Source organism: Bubalus kerabau, chromosome 6 (genome assembly GCF_029407905.1).
Source record: "Bubalus kerabau isolate K-KA32 ecotype Philippines breed swamp buffalo chromosome 6, PCC_UOA_SB_1v2, whole genome shotgun sequence".
Lineage (NCBI taxonomy): Eukaryota > Metazoa > Chordata > Mammalia > Artiodactyla > Bovidae > Bubalus > Bubalus kerabau.
Genome location: NC_073629.1, coordinates 95,415,361 through 95,434,913, shown reverse-complemented (window position 1 = coordinate 95,434,913; position 19,553 = coordinate 95,415,361). Strand labels below are relative to the sequence as shown.

The following is a 19,553-nucleotide window of genomic DNA, read 5'->3' as shown; positions in this document are numbered from 1 at the left end:
TAATGTTCCAAATCCTCCTATAAGATCGCCTAACCTAATCTATCACTGAAATTCTCTCTTCTCTACATCAGCCATCCATTCCCTCCTTTCACAGTATGACTTAGCATGTAGCTACCATATGCTAGATAGGAAAGTAGAAAATGGCACTTGTTGTTTTGGTTTGTTTTTTTAAAATTATGTCCCTCTGAGAAAAGAGACCATCCTTGAAGGAACAAAAAAAGACTTGTGGGGAGAGATGCATATCTTATGGCATTAACAGAGGCCTGTTTGAAAAGAAGAAAGATGACCAAAAGCAGGGGTTTGTAGTTAGGAAAAAATGAGTCTGAATCTTAGACTACAGTAGTGAGGACCTTAGATTTTGGTCAGATAGAGTCTGAATTTAGTTCTGTCACTTACTAACTTACTTACACATAATAACCTCTCATTTTCTTTATGAGGATGATACACGAGCCTCATAGGATTACTGTGATGTTTAAATGAGGTAATACATGAGAAGAACTTAGCACCATACCTGGCACATAGAAGAGATTAGATAAATGTTTAACTATTATTTTATTGCCAATTTGGTGTTTAGTTTACAGTTTTGAATGGAGAAATTAAGAGCTGTCAGCTAGGGCACTGCTGCTTTCAAAAACCGAAAGGGGACAAATTAGTAGAATGAATGGTAGAAAAATTTCACCAGGGGAGAGGAAAAGAAACATGCTTATTTTTAAATTAGGAAGAGTTGCTTTGGCCTCTTGCTTTTTAAACAATAAGAGTAGATAACAAGAGGCTACAATAAGGTGAGAGGCAAAGAACTCAGGTTGCAGGCAATTCAAGAAGAATTTGGCAAATGGGTCCACACTACAAACTGAGTGTTGTAGGAAAACAGAGTATCCAGTAGCCTGTGGAAACCACAAATATTCAGTTACAGAGGCATTTGCTTAGTTTTACAACAGTGGAAAAAACCAGTTGCTGGCCAAGTAGTTCTTTACTAAATACAGTAAGGAAGCAATTCAGGAATACCAAAGTTTATTACCTTTAAAATAATCAATTACGCTTTTAAGGAAGTTCTCTTAATCTAAGAGTATTAAAAGACAAAATTTCTGCTTCACATGTCTGTCAACAACTGCTCCTTTATAGATCTGGTTTACTTACAGGTGTGAAATACCCTGTCTCAAAAAATAAGCCTTCAAATAAAAACTTATAAAAAAAACAAACGAACAAGGAAAAAAAATTAAAAACCTCTCCAAAACCATTGATAATTATTGAAATTGGGCTATAGATACACAGAGGTTAAAATAATTCATTATGTTACTCTATTTTGCATGTGTTTAAATATCCTAATATAAAGATTTTGTTTTCGAAGCCTCCAGACTTGGTTGTCTGACCTTAGTTAATTTTTCTGAGTTCCAGTGTTCTTATTGTTAAAATAGGGACGCCAACACCTACTTTGTAAGACTGACGTGAAGATTAGAAACTATGAATATAAAGCCCACAACAGTACTTGGATCATAGTGGGTGATTATTAAATAGTAATTGTTGTACTATGTATATTATCAGGAGAGTCTGACATTTAGTGGGAATTAATACATCTTTATAAGAATAACACTCTAGATGTGTCCACAAAATAACAGAAATGATTTTTTTTTTAAATCAATGCTGTTCTCTTTAAATTGATTTCATTATTTCAATAATGCATACCAAATATTTTCAAAATGCTTTACTGGCTTATGGATTTTTAATCATTTATTTTTTAAATCCCCAATGGGATAATATTTTGTCTTTTGAAGGGCGGACTTAGTATTTGGATGACATGAGTATTCAGATGACATGAGTATTCTGTCAATTTCAGTGGGCGCTCACAGTGTGAAATGCCAGTCTGAACCAAAAACTAGATAGGTTCGATAAGACTGAAATTTATCGCCCATCAGAAGTAATCTGCAAGAGAATTCTTACGTCATTGTGTATTTCAAGAAACTCACTTAACTCATCTATTTGTAGACAGAATACAAAAGATCCACTGTATACTCATTTTCTTAAAGATAAAATATAGTAGGCCAGTAAGTCCTTTGCTTGTTATCTAAATGCCTTATATTGCCACGTGGAAGGACAGGATTTACAAGAAAGGTAAAGGTATGAGTCTCATTCCCAGGAGTTAGTGGCAGCTTGGCAAACAACTTTCTTGTCTAGAGTGAGTACTTACTGAATTATTTCTATCTTTCGGTTTTGAAAGATGACTCAAATAGTGTATGATTTTACTATTGGTAAATTGCTTTTTTTTCTACATATGTCTCTTTCCCTACCTCTTCTCTGACCATTAAACAGAAGTTAACATATATTTACTGATCACTGAACCAAAGTATAGGCAGGGCATGTGTACTAAATTTTTTGTAAGATATAGTTCCTACCCTCAAAAAATTTACTATCTAGCAATGAGTAATGATTTTGTTATTTTACCAGACAATAAACTGTCTGCTCTTATAAAAGAAAAAAAGAAACTCACTTAGAACATTTGTGGTCCATTTAACATTTTTTTAACCCTCCCACTCACCGATGTATTACTGCTATTGCTGGCTTCACTGAAAGGGTCAGTACTTGAAGTGGCAAAAGGATCAGTAGCAGACTGCTTGAAGAAGCAGTCAGATGCAAATGGATCTGACCCTTTGAAAGGATCACCACCAAATGGATCTAAAAAAAACAACACAAATATGAGACATTAAAAAATTATTATTCTAAATTTCCTGTCACCGATGACAACTGCCTTAATTAAAAGGCATTTTGACTCCTGTAGAGTCTAAGTCAGGTACTTTATGACTACTTATCTGGGTCATAAAAATGTATAGACAGTTACATCTAGTTAAGCAGTTTTAATTACCATTCTTTCCTACTTGTTCATTATTCATCCAAAGCAAGTCAATAACTCCAACACTTATTACACAATGTTGCCTATATGCTAGGTTTAAATAATTTCCTCTAACCTGGTGATTCTAATTTTGGGGGTGGGGAAAGGATCACAGTTTTCTTTGTGGTTTTGATAAAAGAGTTTTTCACCTAATAAATTGATTTTTTAAATTAGCACATAATATCAAGTGATCCCATTTTTAAGATCCTTATTCTATGCTATTATAACTAAGAAGAAAGAAAAAAAGAACACATAGGAATGGTAAGTGAAAGTGTTAGTCGTTCAGTCATATCTGACTTTCTGTGACCCCATGGACTTCTGCCCACCAGGCTCCTCTGTCCGTGGGATTCTCCAGGCAAGAATACTGGAGTGGGTTGGTTGCCATTCCCTTCTCCACAAAGCTTCCTGACCTAGGGATCGAACCTGGGTCTCCTGCATTGCAGGCAGATTCTTTACCATCTGAGCCACCAGGGAAGCAAAGAAACAACAAAAATTTCTAAATGCATTTCTCTCTCTGGGCTCAATGATAACAGCCAACAGTTTGGAACAGGTTTGGGAACCATAACTAAATGGCACACCAGATTTGTGAAAATCCCAGAGAAAGAATCTTAAAAAGCCTGACACAGTAATTATTTAAGATCTGTAATAGGATGTAATTGTAGGGGGGGAAAAAGTTCTAAACCCTATAGTAATGTAGATCATTTTATTTATCTAATCCTTGGCTAAGAAGAAACCAGTGTATTAAAAGCATCAAAGAATCATTTGATGTATTAAAAGCATCAAAGTATAGACACTAATGTTATTTTTTATAAAGTATAGCTAACAGTTTACTAAGCAAATTCACAAGTATCTGTCACTTTTTCTCTGAAAATACCAGGTACATACATCTTAGTGAGGCCTTAGGTCAATTTTAAAACTGAGTAAAAAGGAAGTCCATTCCTAAAACTACCTAACTGTGATCTCTCGTTCATAAATATTAACATAAGCTTACAATTAAGAAGAATTAAATTAAAGCTAAGAAGGACTTCAATAAAACACTAACCAATTTTCCCAAAAGGATCATCCTTGAAAGGATCACCTGTGATAAAAGAAATATGCAGAAATCAAAATCACGGTATTTACTGCTGTGGCACCATTACTTAAAGAGTAACTTCAAAACAAAAGCAAAGTTTGTTTCATTAACTCTCCCTCAAAGTAGGTAAGACAATGAATGCTGTCCACCTTCAGGAAATATTTAAAATACTAATAAGTATCACTATTTTAATAAGGGAAGAGCATTAATACACCTCATAAAAGAGGTAAATTTGAATCAGAGCCAACTATACTTACCTCTTGACCACAAGGTCAGATTACACGGAGGGGAAAACACAGGCTTGAGGACAAGAATTTTACTAACAAAATGTCTACTTTTCACAGGATTATTGTATGGGTATTGCCATTAACACTTCAGAAACAAATACCAGGCTTCACTGAAGTTAAAAAAAAAAGTGCTTAAAGAATTGAAGGGTCTAGAAATAAATCCTCACACATTTATCATCATTTGATTTTTGAAAAGAGTGCTAAGACAATTCAATGGGGGAAAGAACAGTCTTTTCAACAAATGGTGCTGGGACAACTGGATATCCACCTGCAAGAGAATAAAGTTGGACCCCTATCTCACACCATGAAATCAAAAGCACAAGAGAAAACATAAATAAATAAATAAGACTGCATCAAAATTAAGACAACATTGAACACAAGAATATAGGTGCAAATCATATGTTTGACAAGGGACTTATATTCAGAATATGTAAAGAATGCCTACAAATCAATAATTAAAAGACAAACAACCAATTTTAAAAAGGGCAAATGATTAGAATAAACATTCTTCAAAGAAGATATAAGGATCCTGGAATGTGAAGTCAAGTGGGCCTTAGGAAGCATCACTATGAACAAAGCTAGTGGAAGTGATGGAATTCCGGCTGAGCTATTTCAAATCCTGAAAGATGATGCTATGAAAGTGCTGCACTCAATATGCCAGCAAATATGGAACACTCAGCAGTGGCCACAGGACTGGAAAAGGTCAGTTTTCATTTCAATCCCAAAGAAAGGCAATGCCAAAGAATGCTCAAACTAATGCACAATTGCACTCATCTCACACGCTAGTAAAGTAATGCTCAAAATTCTCCAAGCCAGGCTTCAGCAATACATGAACCGTGAACTTCCAGATGTTCAAGCTGGTTTTAGAAAAGGCAGAGGAACCAGAGATCAAATTGCCAACATTTGATGGATCATCGAAAAAGCAAGAGAGTTCCAGAAAAACATCTATTTCTGCTTTATTGACTATGCCAAAGCCTTTGACTGTGTGGATCACAATAAACTGTGGAAAATTCTGAAAGAGATGGGCATACCAAACCACCTGACCTGCCTCTTGAGAAACCTATATGCAGGTCAAGAAGCAACAGTTAGAACTGGACATGGAACAACAGACTGGTTCCAAATAGGAAAAGGAGCACGTCAAGGCTGTATATTGTCACCCTGCTTATTTAACTCATATGCAAAGTACATCATGAGAAACGCTGGGCTGGAGGAAGCACAAGCTGGAATCAAGATTGCCAGGAGAAATATCAATAACCTCAGATATGCAGATGACACCACCCTTATGGCAGAAAGTGAAGAAGAATTCAAGAACCTCTTGATGAAAGAGAAAGAGGAGAGTGAAAAAGTTGGCTTAAAGCTCAACATTCAGAAAACAAAGATCATGGCATCCAGTCCCATCACTTCATGGGAAATAGATGGGGAAACAGTGGCAACAGTGGCAGACTTTATTTTTGGGGGCTCCAAAATCACTGCAGATGGTGACTGCAGCAATGAAATTAAAAGACACTTACTACTTGGAAGGAAAAGTTATGACCAACCTAGACAGCATATTAAAAAGCAGAGACATCACTTTGCCAACAAAGGTCCGTCTAGTCAAGGCTACAGTTTTTCCAGTGGTCATGTATGGACATGAGAGTTGGGAGTATAAAGAAAGCTGAGCGCCGCAAAATTGATGCCTTTGAACTGTGGTGCTGGAAAAGACTCTTGAGAGTCCCTTGGACTGCAAGGAGATTCAACCAGTCCGTCCTAAAGGAGATCAGTCTTGGGTGTTCATTGGAAGGACTGATGTTGAAGCTGAAACTCCAATACTTTGGCAACCTCATGCGAAGAGCTGACTCACTGGAAAAGACCCTGATGCTGGGAAAGACTGAGGGCAGGAGGAGAAGGGGACAACAGAGGATGAGATGGCTGTATGGCATCATTGACTCGATGGACATGGGTTTGGGTAGATTCCGGGAGTTGGTGATGGACAGGGAGGTCTGGCGTGCTGCAGTTCATGGAGTCGCAAAGAGTTGGACACAACTGAGCAACTGACCTGAATTGAATAACCACAGAGAAAGATGTTCAACAATATTAGTCATTAAGGAAATACAAATCAAATTGAAATAAGATACCACGTCACACTCACTACGATGGCTATAATTAAAAGGATAGATAGTCACAAGTGTTGGCAAAGATATGGAGAAATTGCAAGCCACATATACTACTGGTGGGAATATATATATATAAAAAAATGCTACAGACACTTTGGAAAACAGTTTGGCAGCTCCTCAAATGATTCAACAGAGTACTATGATCTGATATACACCCCAGAGAAAAGTAAATATATATTCACACAAAAACTTGTACATGAGTGTTCACAACAGCATTATTCAAAACAGCCAAAAAAGTGGAAACAACCGAACAGTCCATCAACCAATGAATAAGTAAAATGTGGTACATCCATATAATAATATTCATCAATAAAACAGGAAGAAATATTGAAACATACTAAAATGTGAGTAATCCTTGAAAATATTAGGCTAAATGAATGAAGCCAAACATAAAAATGCATATAGTATATAATTCCATAAGTATGCACATCTATAGAGACAGAAAATAGATTAGTGGTTGGGTGAATTGAGGGTTAGGGGAACAGGCAATGACTTATAATCATTAATATCGGTTTCACAAGGTGAGTGTGGAAATAAATAAAAAGAAGTTTAACACAAGTGGTATTTAACATAGCTTATGATGACATCAGGTATTTTAATTTACTGAACTTATGATTCTTCAATAAGACTTTAGGCAGCTACTAACTACTATGGGCAGGGATCAAAGCTACTAACTACTATAGTTTCTGTTGTAAAAGCATGGTGTTGGCACTTTTGGTAAATAAATTGCTGGATGACTTAAGACTGCTCAATCTCTTCTCTTTCTTTGGATCTCTATTCTGAACAAGAAACATATTCTTAATCAGGGGTTCCTAAAACATAATCAAATGCTTAGTTCCAGGATTTAGTTGCCTGGAGAGGACAAATACTAAAGTCTAACCATATAAAAACATCATTCTCTTTTCTACTTTTGCTGTAACAAGTAGGCTCTCAAAACTGAAGCCCAAATTCTTATATGGTCCCTTTTGGTAAATTAGTAATGTAAATATAAGAGTACTTACTGCCAACAAAAGGATCAGACTGGAAAAAATCCAAGTGTGAATCTGCAACTGGATTTGTCAGTGAACTTGTTTCTACATTAAATGGATCTTCCTAAAAATAATTTTAAATTAAAAAAAAAGTTTTAGAAACCCAAGTTTTAAAAGGTAACATATTAAAATAAAATAGCATGTTTGAAAAATCAACTGATGGTAACATAACAAATATTTTTGTGGTCATAAAGTCCATTTAACACATTTTTCTCTTTCCTTAGCATTAAATAGTATATAACCCCTATTGAGAAGAGAATGATAAGAACATTTACATATTAATATAGAATTATTTTTACCTCTTTTGAACATCTGTCACTATTAAATTCAGGACAAACTTTTTCATTAACAGCTACAGTCACCTCTTCATTTTCATCAGTCACACAAGAAGGCAGTATTTCAGGACTACTTCTTGCCTACAAAATATTAATCCTTCAAAATATTAATTTTTCACAATATATTTTCTACTTGGCAAAGGAAACTGACAAGAGTCAAAAATTACTAGAAATTTTTAAAAGATAAGCAGAATACATTCATTGGATGACTTCTATAATATTTCTTAGGGAAATGATATCACCAAGCCTCAAAACCACTTAAGGCCAGAAAACTCCAGTTCTTCCTTAACTACTTCCCTCTGGTCATCCCCTAGCTAGATTCCAAATCTTATGGAGTCTACTTCTAATCTATTTCTCAAATTCTTCCATTCTTCTCCATCCTGACCGTCACTATCATTCATTTATATCATCATCATTTCTGGTACATATTACTGTAGTAATAATATTCCAACTGCCTTCCTCCTGCAGTACTTGTCCTCTACATCTATCCTTCTCAGGGCAGCCAAAGTAATAGATCTAAAATAGGAATCTAATCATGATCTTCTGGTTAGAAATCCTTCAATGACGTCATTGCTTTCTGCATTTAGATCAGTAGATAATAAGGCTTTAGAAGTGGCAAAGCCAATTTCTATTTCATACCATCCTATGTCTTTGAAGGATAACCTAGTAATTTGCATTTTGTGCTTAAGAGAATATTGTGCAGTTCAGACTGCACTGTACAAATAACATTAAATCTGTTAATTTTAAATCCTTAGTATCTATCAAATTTGTATCCTTCTCATCATCCCTCCTGCTACTGGTTAGATCCAGGTTAAAACAACTCTCACATAGACTACCCCAATAGTCTCTCACCATATCTCGGTATGTCCAATCCTATTCTCCCATCTATAATCCACTTAAAAAAATTTTTTTTGGTGGCACCCTACACCTTGTGGGATCTTAGTTCCCTTACCAGGAATTGAACCCAGGCTACAGTAATGAAAGCACTGACCAAGTCCTAACCACCGGACTGCCAGGGAATGTCTTTTCCAGCTTTTCTAAAAGGTAAACTCAATCCTGTCACTTCTTGCTTAAAAATTCAATGGCTACTCACTGTAGTAAGGCGAATTCCCCAATGCTGCAAGATGAATCCAAATTTCTTACTCTTTGGTCCTTTCTGACCTAAAAGTGGTCATTTTTATCTAGGCACATATCATAATCACCTACGGAATTTGTTTTTAAAAACATATGTACCAAAAAAAAAAAAAATATGTACCTGGGCCCAACCCAGAAACTCTAGTTCAACAAGTTTGGAATGCAGCACAGATATCTCTATCTTGATAAAAAGTACCAGAGGTAATGAGGTAACCTACAGGAGACAGCCTCATCTCCTACCAATACATCCCTCACCATCACAAAACATCCTCGGAAAACTTCTTATGATCCCGTGCAGCATGTTTTCTCCCATTACATGCTTATGCTAATGCTGTTTCCTCTGCCAGAAATGTACCACCTTCTCTTTTGCTTAACCTCTTCTCACTTCAGTGGTCACTTGTAAAGCTTCCCTATGACATCCTCTCTGAGCCTCCTCCAAGTTGTCCTACCTGAATACCCTATTTACTTTATCACTGCCTTTTAACACAGTGTTACAGGACTAGACTGCATGCAGCCGGAAGACGGGGTTAAAGGTCTTTTGTTTCTGTAGCTCTCATTCGGAAGAGCAGCACTCTTGCATTAGCTGATATTCTCAAAAAAAAAAAAACAAACCAGTAAATAAATAAATGTCTTCAACATTATGAAATAATTACTTTCAGCTTTGGATGAGATCACTTAAAAATAAATACTACTTTCAGAAGTTACTATCTACAGAACTACAACTTTGAAAACATGGCTCTATAACAAATAAATCAGTTAAAATTACATTTTTCACTAGTTTAAACTGTTAGAACCCACTCTTCCTTTCTCAACTGTCTCAGATGAGGCAAGGCCACATATTTATATTAGGTATGATGTCAACAAAACTTTTATCTGAATCAGTTTTTTTTCCTTCTGAAGTTGGTTATGGAATTAAAGGAACCATTAGACTCACTGGAGACTCCTCGTGTATGGGCTCAGACTCTAGGTTGCTCTGGCCTTCAGTGTGCTCATTAAGATTGGCTGTTTCACTGCTGCTGGTACTGAGGCTGCAATAATCTGTAGCACCATTTACAAGAATGCTGTGTGGACTACTGCACCAATTTAATTGATTACTATGGTTTTCCAGCTCTTTCATTTCCACAAGTTTCATTTGCATCTGTCAACACAAAGCAGAAATACAAAACAGAATTTACTAGAAAGACATTTTTAGACAAAAATTAGACAAAAACTAGATAAAATTACTAGAAAGACGTGATATAAAAATAACTATATGCTTAGACTTGATCAAGGATAAATCTGCTTCCATTAAGGAATGCAGCAAGACTTAGAGAAAAGGATTTCAGTAATCCATCCCAGTAAGTTCTCCTCCTGAAATTACAGTATATATGGATTTGCTTTTGTACATCTTTTGAAAGATCCAAGAATTTTAATTCAAATATCTGCTAACTGGCAGTCCTTTAGAACATAACTAGAAAAATCATCAGAGTATTGGGAAAAAGATGGCAAAGCAGTAGTGCAAGACAAGATTTTATGATGATGCTTTAGGAGAGGGAGAGGAAATAGATGAAGAGTACATAAGACTTTGGAGCCATTCATATTCCTATTGGGAAGAAGAGAAGTGAAAACAAAGATGCAATGAGCTAGTGTCCTATCCCCTGGCATTATTTATTACTGGGCTAGAACCTTAAGGAGTAGTCTCTAAATCTAAAATATACCAAACAGATTAAATGAAGGACAAAGATTTTTTAAATTTCAATATCCATTGACTTTCTATACCTGGGACAACACAATAAATTCTAATATATATAAAAAGAAAAATGTGGGGAACTAGAAGGAAAAAATGCTTTTTTAGACTAATATCTACAATAAAAACACATTTACATATATTTCAAAGAAATCGAGACAACAGAATCAAAAAATGTTTCTAGTGAAAAAAACAATAAACGGAACTTTACTGAAAAGTACCATTTTCATAATATATATATGTTTTTTAATTACATTAGTGTCCTCTATTTATTAGCATGTTATATATATATATATATTTTTAGTAAATATAAAAATTACCTATTGACATTCTGTAAAGCAAGGCTCTGTTCCCTAATCTTATTCCCCTAATATTTCCCCTAAAGTTTTTAAGTTGCCCAATTTGGAATCTTTAATTTACCAAAGGAAAAGTCAGGACCATAACCTGGAAAAAGAACACTATATTGGATAAGGAGACAGATGTACATCTAGCTCTATCACTTTCTAATTATTAGGTTATCTTAGTCAAAGTACCCTCTCCAAGCTTCCATTTTTTAATCCATAGAGGTAGTAAGAACTATCTTCATAGAAGACTGTTATGTGAAGTAAAAGACATATTTAAAAGAACTCTGTAAAATGTAAAGGCCTATGTAAACGAAGGACAATGTGTGTGAAAGTACCTAGCACACTACATTTCTCACTACTATAACAATTAAAATTTCCTGCTCCTTTTCTACTAATTTACTCTAGTTTTAAAAAGTTAAAGACTTGAGCCTTTTGAGGATAGAGACCAAATTTTTGTTACTAACTTTGTATCTCTAACACCTACCACAATGATACATACTGTAAGTGCTTAATAAATGTTCACTGAAAAACACAAGTATTATCCTTATAAACAGTGGGCATCAGTATATGTGTGTGTGTGTGTGTGTCTGTATGTATATAGACATACATATATATGTATATAGACACACACACATTTCGTGTATATATATTGTGTATATATGTATATAGACATACATATATATATGTGTATATAGACACACACACATTTCATTTTGTGTATATATATATTGTGTATATATACACACAAATGGCATTTCATTTAGGATTTAAACTAACATCAAAAATACTACACATTTATAACACAAAGCATATGCCTTGTATATTCCTAGTGCTATAGAGCAGTGGTTTATAAACTTACTTTTACTTTAATCTACAGAAAGAAACAGAGTTTACACTTCGACCCAGTAAATATGTATGTACATATGTCTCTGTGTGTGTATATACATAAAACATACATATAGATGCATACATCATACATATAACTATACATTTACACACATACATAGGGGAGAAACAAGTGTAATGTATGCTGTTATTTCTTATTCTCTTTTATTTCATTAAAAAATTTATCATGACCATTAAATCAATTTTAATGCTACCCTGCAGTCTAAAATTTAAAACATTACTCACTATATAGATGAAGCAGTTGGGTGAAGTACCTGCCTATCAAAGAGTTCTATTTAGGACAGTTTGTTCCTTATACTTATTCTTGAGACAATCAACAGAACCATGAAACAACCTGGCTTTCCTGTGTCTGATTCTCCCATGCACCTGCCATTTAAGCCTGTGTTCTTCCTTACTCTCTAGGTAAACTTAGAGGATACAGAAAAAAATAATCACACAACTAACACAAGCTCTTTGCAAACTGTGCAAGGAAAGTACAACAAACATTTCAACTGCCAGAAATACTTGGATAAATAGTATATATTGCACAAGTAAGTTACATAAAGTAAAGGTCAAAGGTTCTTTGTTCTCTAGAAAATACAAGGTAAGAAATAAAAATAAAAATTCAGCAAGTCACAAACTTCTCTTTAGTTATTCCTTTTTCAAAAAAGGCTATAGGTAAGCTTTAGAGAACAATAAAAGCACCAGGCTAATTTACAACCAAATTTCTTTTTTATAGGCCCATGGGAATACGCTGCCCTCTGTGGGAAAGATTCACGGTACCTGAGTCAAGTGTAAGAATTTGGTATGTTTATTCTTAAGATTTAGAGATCAAACACAAAGATCTAATTCCTTCCACAGATATCTGGCACACTTGGTAGTACAGCTTGCTGACACTATCTTCCATGCTCAAAACATGGCTTTATTTTCTCTCTGATAATTTATAATATCCAGAGTCATTTCTATTTTTCCAATTTATGCTCTTTCCTTAGAAAGAAATCCCCTTTCAAAAAAGTCAAAGAAAAGAAAATTAAAAGACAAGCCAGAGACTGGGAAAAATTATTTGTAAATCAAATATCTGATAAAGGACTTATCTCCAGAATATACATTATATTTTTTTAAAAACTTGTGTAATTTAATAAGACAACCCAAAATAGGCAAAGGACTTTAAACAGACATTTCATCCAAGAGAATATACAAATGGCTCATAAGCATACGAAAAGATGATCAACATCTCTAGTCATCAGAGAACTGCAAATTAAAAACTATGAAGTACCACTTTACATCTACGAGAATGTCTATAATCCAAAAGACAATAAAAGTGTTGGTAAAAATGTGGAGAAACTGGAACTCTTATATATTGCTAGGGCAAGTATTAAAATGCTACAGCCACTTTGCAAAAACTTGGCAATTTAAAGTTAAAAAAAAAGTTTAACGCAACTTTACAATATAGCCAACTATTTTATATCCAAGAGAAATGAAAACACATGTCTACACAAAGAATTGTATGCAAACAGAAAATTCATAGCATCATTATTCATAACAGCCAACAGGAAGAAAGAATCCAAATGCCCATTAACTGGTGAACAGATAAACAACATACCTTATAAAATGAACTATAATTTTGTTACATGCTACAACATGGATGGGCTTCAAAAACATTACACTAAGTGAAAGAAACCGCATGAGAAAGACCACAGACCACTTATTTCCTCTATATGAAACGCTCAGAAAAGGCAAATCTATAGACACAGAAAGCAGATTAGTAGTTACCCAGGGGTAAGGGTGGGGACTGATGATATGTCTTTTGGGAGTAAGGGAAATATTCTAAAACTGGATTGTGATGTTTGAGCAACTCTAAATTTACTGAAAATCATGGATTGTACCCTTAAAATGGATTAATTTTACAGTTTATAAATAACAGTAAAAATATTTTAAAAACTTAAAACTATTTTAAAGACTGTCCATTTATCTAGTATCATTCCCACTACTATAAAATTCTTTTGGGTTTACTACATGTTAACTGAGTACCTACACTGAGACAAGAACTGTGCTAAATGCTTGGATAAATATGTATGTTTCTAGACCAAAAAGCTCCATCTACTGAGAGAGGTAGACAAATAAACAAATGTGCAGGGGAAAATGTTACAATTACTGTAACAGAAGTACAATGTCCAATAAAGGCAGGATTCAGAAGATGCCACAAAGAAAGAAGAGGTTAAGCTATGGCTTGCAAGATGGGTGAGCAGGTATTCATCTACCAGACAAGAGACGGGAAAAAAGCATATCAAGGGGAAGGACTTCATTATATATAATAATTAACTGACCAAGTTTCAGACGATCTGAATTCTAGGCTATGGCTCTTCTGAAGGCTACATAACCATAAGCAAGTTCCTACACCTTCCCTGGCTTCAGTTTGTTCAAATTCAAATGGAAACGAATGGGCTATGCAGTCTCTACACACATCCAACCATCCTACCATCATTCTATAAAATATTAATCTCCATTTAGGGAAGTCAAGAAACAGCAAAGCAAAGGATCTATATTCTGGACCTACCACAACAGTCATGTTTATCTATATAAAGAATAATTTCCTAATTAAAAAAAAAATAAAGGTTTCTAAATGAGCAAAACTGATTTTAAGGTTCAGTTCAATCACTCAGTTGTGTCCGACTCTTTGCGACCCCATGAATTGCAGCACGCCAGGCCTCCCTGTCCATCACCAACTCCCGGAGTTTACCCAAACTCATGTCCATCAAGTCAGTGATGCCATCCAGCCATCTCATCCTCTGTCGTCCCCTTCTCCTCCTGCCCCCAACCCCTCCCAGCATCAGGGTCTTTTCCAATGAGTCAACTCTTCGCATGAGGTGGCCAAACTATTGGGAGTTTCAGCTTCAGCATCAGTCCTTCCAATGAATACCCAGGACTGATCTCCTTTAGGATGGACTGGTTGGATCTCCTTGCAGTCCAAGAGACTCTCAAGAGTCTTCTCCAACACCACAGTTCAAAAGCATCAATTCTTTGGCACTCAGCTTTCTTCACAGTCCAACTCTCACATCCATACATGACCACTGGAAAAACCACAGCCTTGACTAGATGGACCTTTGTTGGCAAAGTGATGTCTCTGCTTTGAATATGCTATCTAGGTTGGTTATAACTTTCCTTCCAAGGAGTAAGTGTTTTTTAATTTCATGGCTGCAATCACCATCTTGCAGTGATTTTGGAGCCCAAAAAAATAAAGTCTGACACTGTTTCCACTGTTTCCCCATCTATTTCCCATGAAGTGATGGGACCAGATGCCATGATCTTAGATTTTAAGGTTAGAATCCCCAAAAGGTAAGACACGAGGTTATTATTTATAAAAATAAGCAACACTTACTGAGTACTTATTTACCAAACCCTATGCTCAAATGTCTCACTGGTTTTGCCCCATTTAAACTTTAAAAGCAGCTGAAAGAGGCAGGTGTATTGTTAATTCTCCAATTCTATTTTATTTATTTATTTTATTAAATTTGGCCATGCTGTGCAGCTCGCAGGATCTTAAACATCAGTTCCCCAATCAGGAATTGAATCCGTGTCCTCAGCAGTGAAAAGGGTGAAATTCTAGCCTCTGGTGGTTTATTGTTGTTTAGTCACTAAGTCACGTCCAACTCTTTTGCGACCCCATAGACCGGAGCTCACCAGTCTCCTCTGCCCATTGGATTTTCCAGGAAAGAATACTGGAGTGGGTTACCATTTCCTTCTCCAGGGGATGTCCCTGATTCAGGGCTTGAACTCATGTCTCCTGTATTGGCAGGTGGATTCTTTACCGCTGAGCCACCAGGGAATTCGCAGTTCTTCAAGATGAGGAATCTAACACTGAGATGATTCAGGCAGTGAGCAGCAGAGCAAGCGTTTAAACCCAAACCATCTAATTACAAAGCCTGCACACTCAATAAGATTCCAGTGATAATCATCAGATGTATAAGACTCACACCAGTTTTAACTTATGACAGGTGACAAGAAGCCTATTCATATAAAGTGACAAAAAATGAATAATAAACTGGGCAGAAGCAGCAGCAGCAGAAGTGGAGAAATACTATGTACTAAAAGGATACGTGAGTGCCCACTTGAGTGTATTTTTCACTCCCACAAAGACTTACTGAACTGATTTCCTGCTGTGAATCTTGCAGGTGCTGCTGAAGAGGTCCCAGCTGAGCCTTCCCTGACTCCACACTCTCTTCCAACTCTGCTGTTTCTTGCTGTAGGCGACTCAGCTCTTCCCTAGCTTTGGCCAGCTCTTCTTCATAAGTGGAGATCTGTGATTCTTGACTAGTTAGTTCAGCTTTCAGGGATGAAATCTACAACATGCAGTGAATAAGACAAAAAAGGGATTAAAAAAAGAGATGTCATTAAAACATTCCATAATGCAATATTTATTTTAGTTTACTATTTTGGTGTTTTTGATATATATTTTCTGTAGAAAGGGGCAATCAGGGACTGACAGAGGAGAGTGGAAGACATAGGTACCATACTTCCAACTAAATTTTAGAAAAAGAAAAAAACATGCAGTGTCCTATTTCCCCTGTAATTTCTAGATGAAACATGTCCCATCTCCTTCATGTTCCCAAACTTCATGTTGACTAGATTGCCACCTAACAACAGCAACAACAACAACAACGAGCAGAGAGGGTTTCTATCTTAAGCCAGCAAAAGCACCTAAGGTAAAGACACAGGCAGCAGTAAGTCACCAGGCCTTACCAGCTGGGCCTCCTCAGCACACTTCTTTCTGACTTCCTGCAGTTGCTCCTCCAGCTGGGCTTTCTGCTCATCCAGCCCATCAAGGAGTTCCTGTACTTGCTGTTTCTGGGCCTGTAGTTTTTGCAGATTAGTATTCTCCCTTTGCACTTCATCTTGAAGATCCTGAAATACAGGAATATTAACATTATTTACTGCAGGCAGGAGAAGGTTAATAATTTTTAAAAGTCTATCATAAGGGAAGGTAAAGTCTCATTACGTATACTGTGTTGGTGGATTGGAGGACTCATAGCTTTAAATACAATCTTTACTTGAGGACATCTTTCCTAGATTCCAGATTTAGACATTCAATTTGCTTACTCAGATCCATCCTTGGATGTCTGATGGACTTCTCTAACATAACAAGAACAGAACTCCTGGCATTTCCTCCCCCTGCCACTCCACAACATCTGCTTTATCCTCCATCTGCCCCCTCTCAGTTTCTCTGGCCAAAAAATACAGCATCTCCTCCGACTCTTCTCTTTCTCTCACATCTCATCTCCAATCTGTCAGCAAATCTTGCTGTTCCTTCCCTCAAAATGTATTTTAAAAACCGGCCATGTTTTTCTTCAACCTCAGTCCAAGTCGTTTTTCTCTCTCTCCTGGATTGCTGCCTTCTAACTGGTTTCCCTTCATTCACCCATGCTACCTTTCAGTTTATTTACAGCATAGCAGTCACTGTTAAAAAACTACATCAGACGATGGCACTCCTCTACTCAAAACTCTGCACTGACTCCCCATCTCCCTTACCATAAAAACCTGTCTTTACAATGGCCCCAGGTGGTCCCATCTCCCAGCTTCATTTCCACTGCTCTCTCCTTTGCTCACTCTTAATTTCAGCCACACTGGCCTTTCTGATGCTTCTCCAACATGTCAGATACGCTTCCTTCTCAGATCTTCCACTGATTATCCCCTCTTCCTAGAAAGCTCTTCCCCAAATTATCCACATGCCTTAATCCCTCATCTCCTTGAAGTCTCTGCTCAACTGTTAGTTGCTCATTTGTGCCCGACTCTCTGTGACCCCATGGACTGTAGCCCACGAAGCTCCTCTGTCCATAGAATTCTCCAGGCAAGAATATTGGAGTAGGTAGCCATTCCCTCCTCCAGGGGATCTTCCTGACTCAGGGACTAAACTTGATCTCCTGCATCGCAGGCAGATTATTGACCATCAGAGCCACCAGAGAAACACAGTGCAAAAAACAATGTACTACAGTTACCTTTAAATAATAAACTCCTGATAGGCAGCCAATGCTTCATCTTTCTTAGAGGTACCACAATCTAATACAATGTCTTGCACATTCCAGGCAATTAATCAGGCAATGATTTGTAACTATCACAAGGATTCTACTATCTGGGAGAAACTACTGGGGAATGAGCCTGAAGCTGACAGAAACAACTTCATGTTCTTTCAACATACTACAGAAAGCTTCACTCTATATTTAAACTATAGCAAAATATTAAAACTAGCCTCTAACTGACCTACAGCAAATGCATTTTGTTAAATTAAAATAGTATCTAACTTTCTATACAGATTCAACATTTGTATAGACTGCAGACCAAGAATGATTTGACATTTTAAATTTCCATTATATGGAAATAATCTTTACTGCTTTAGCATGTCACTGTGGCATGTATCTTTCTTGTGTGTGTGTGTGTGTGTGTGTGTGTGTGTGTGTTTTTACATTATATTATACTCTTTAGGAAGACATAATAACAGCTTCACTTTAATCCAGTTCCTTGAAAAACTACAGTGGCTTGAGAAATTCTTGTAATTACAAAATATTTTGAAAGCACGCCATCTGCAGATCTAAAGTGATTTTTATATTTGAGAATATAATCCACTGTCAATACTGTTATAAAATTATTATATGGTTTATACATAACAATATGCTGACCCAAAAGGCATTTTTAAAGAAATGCTTAACAGGAATAAGGAAAAAATGTTACTTATTCCCATTTTCAAAAATTCTACTCTAATTTCCTACCCTCTCCCCAATCCCCCTCCCAAAAACCTTAGACTTCACATCTCTAATAATATCTAGTCTTTATAAATATACATAATTTTGATGTCTCTACTTTCATTCTAGATCCAATTAGGAAAAATGAAATTTGCCTTAAAAGGGTCACATAATATAAGAAAATGACTAAGATATAATGCTAATTTTTAAAAGCTGAATACAAAGGCAAATACAGTATGATTGTAAATAAATATAGAGCCATGCACATATAAATGTTAACCATGACTCTCCCTGAAATGTGAAATTGTAGTTTCTTTCTTTTTATACCTTTCTTTATTTTGCAACATTAATATGGACTCATATTACTTTTATAATCAGAAAATGTCAAGTCTGCAGTTTTTAAGTATCACATATCATATGGTTTCATACAAATATAAAAATATTCTGATGCAACTGAATTTTTAATGTAAGAATTACCAATAGTAGGATCAATGCTGGTTTCCTTTAATAAAATCAACCAGATTTCAAAACTTGTATTTTTTAGTGAGTCACTTTAAACACATCCCTAGAAGATAGGTTTATGTAAGAGGAAAGGGAATAAACAAATCAATATAACATTTACTCTTGCCCTTTCTCTTCCAAAGAGCAAATACATTCCCTCAAATTTCCCAACCTCACTTTTATGCTACAGTAAAAATCTACATAGTAACACAAAAGTATGGGCCTTGAGGGAAAGGTTATTGAAAAAATACCTCACATTGGTGACATATTTTAAGCTGGATAGAGGTCCATATTCAAATTAATGCCTCTCCATGTCTATTTTAAATATGAAAAAAGATCTTCTCTAAAAAAATTTCAACGCTAATCCATACACACAAAGGTCTTCTTTTTCAGTAAGCAAACTTAAAATTATTAAACTGCACAAAAGCAAAATGAACACATTGCAAACATAAACACTAGGAAGAAGAAGA

General features: G+C 35.8%; 1 protein-coding gene across 7 annotated transcripts in view; it reads right to left on the bottom strand.

The window, feature by feature from the left end:
- EPS15 (epidermal growth factor receptor pathway substrate 15) overlaps positions 1-19,553 on the bottom strand; it is a 139,915-nt gene that overhangs the window by 31,031 nt on the left and 89,331 nt on the right. For all 7 annotated transcript variants that reach the window (XM_055585934.1, XM_055585938.1, XM_055585937.1 and 4 more), the window contains exons 14-20: positions 16,589-16,750; positions 15,991-16,188; positions 9,828-10,031; positions 7,724-7,840; positions 7,398-7,488; positions 3,927-3,962; positions 2,534-2,670 (exon numbers count right to left, since the gene is read on the bottom strand). In XM_055585934.1, the coding sequence (XP_055441909.1) occupies positions 2,534-2,670; positions 3,927-3,962; positions 7,398-7,488; positions 7,724-7,840; positions 9,828-10,031; positions 15,991-16,188; positions 16,589-16,750 (945 nt within the window). The remainder of the gene's footprint in view (positions 1-2,533; positions 2,671-3,926; positions 3,963-7,397; positions 7,489-7,723; positions 7,841-9,827; positions 10,032-15,990; positions 16,189-16,588; positions 16,751-19,553) is intronic.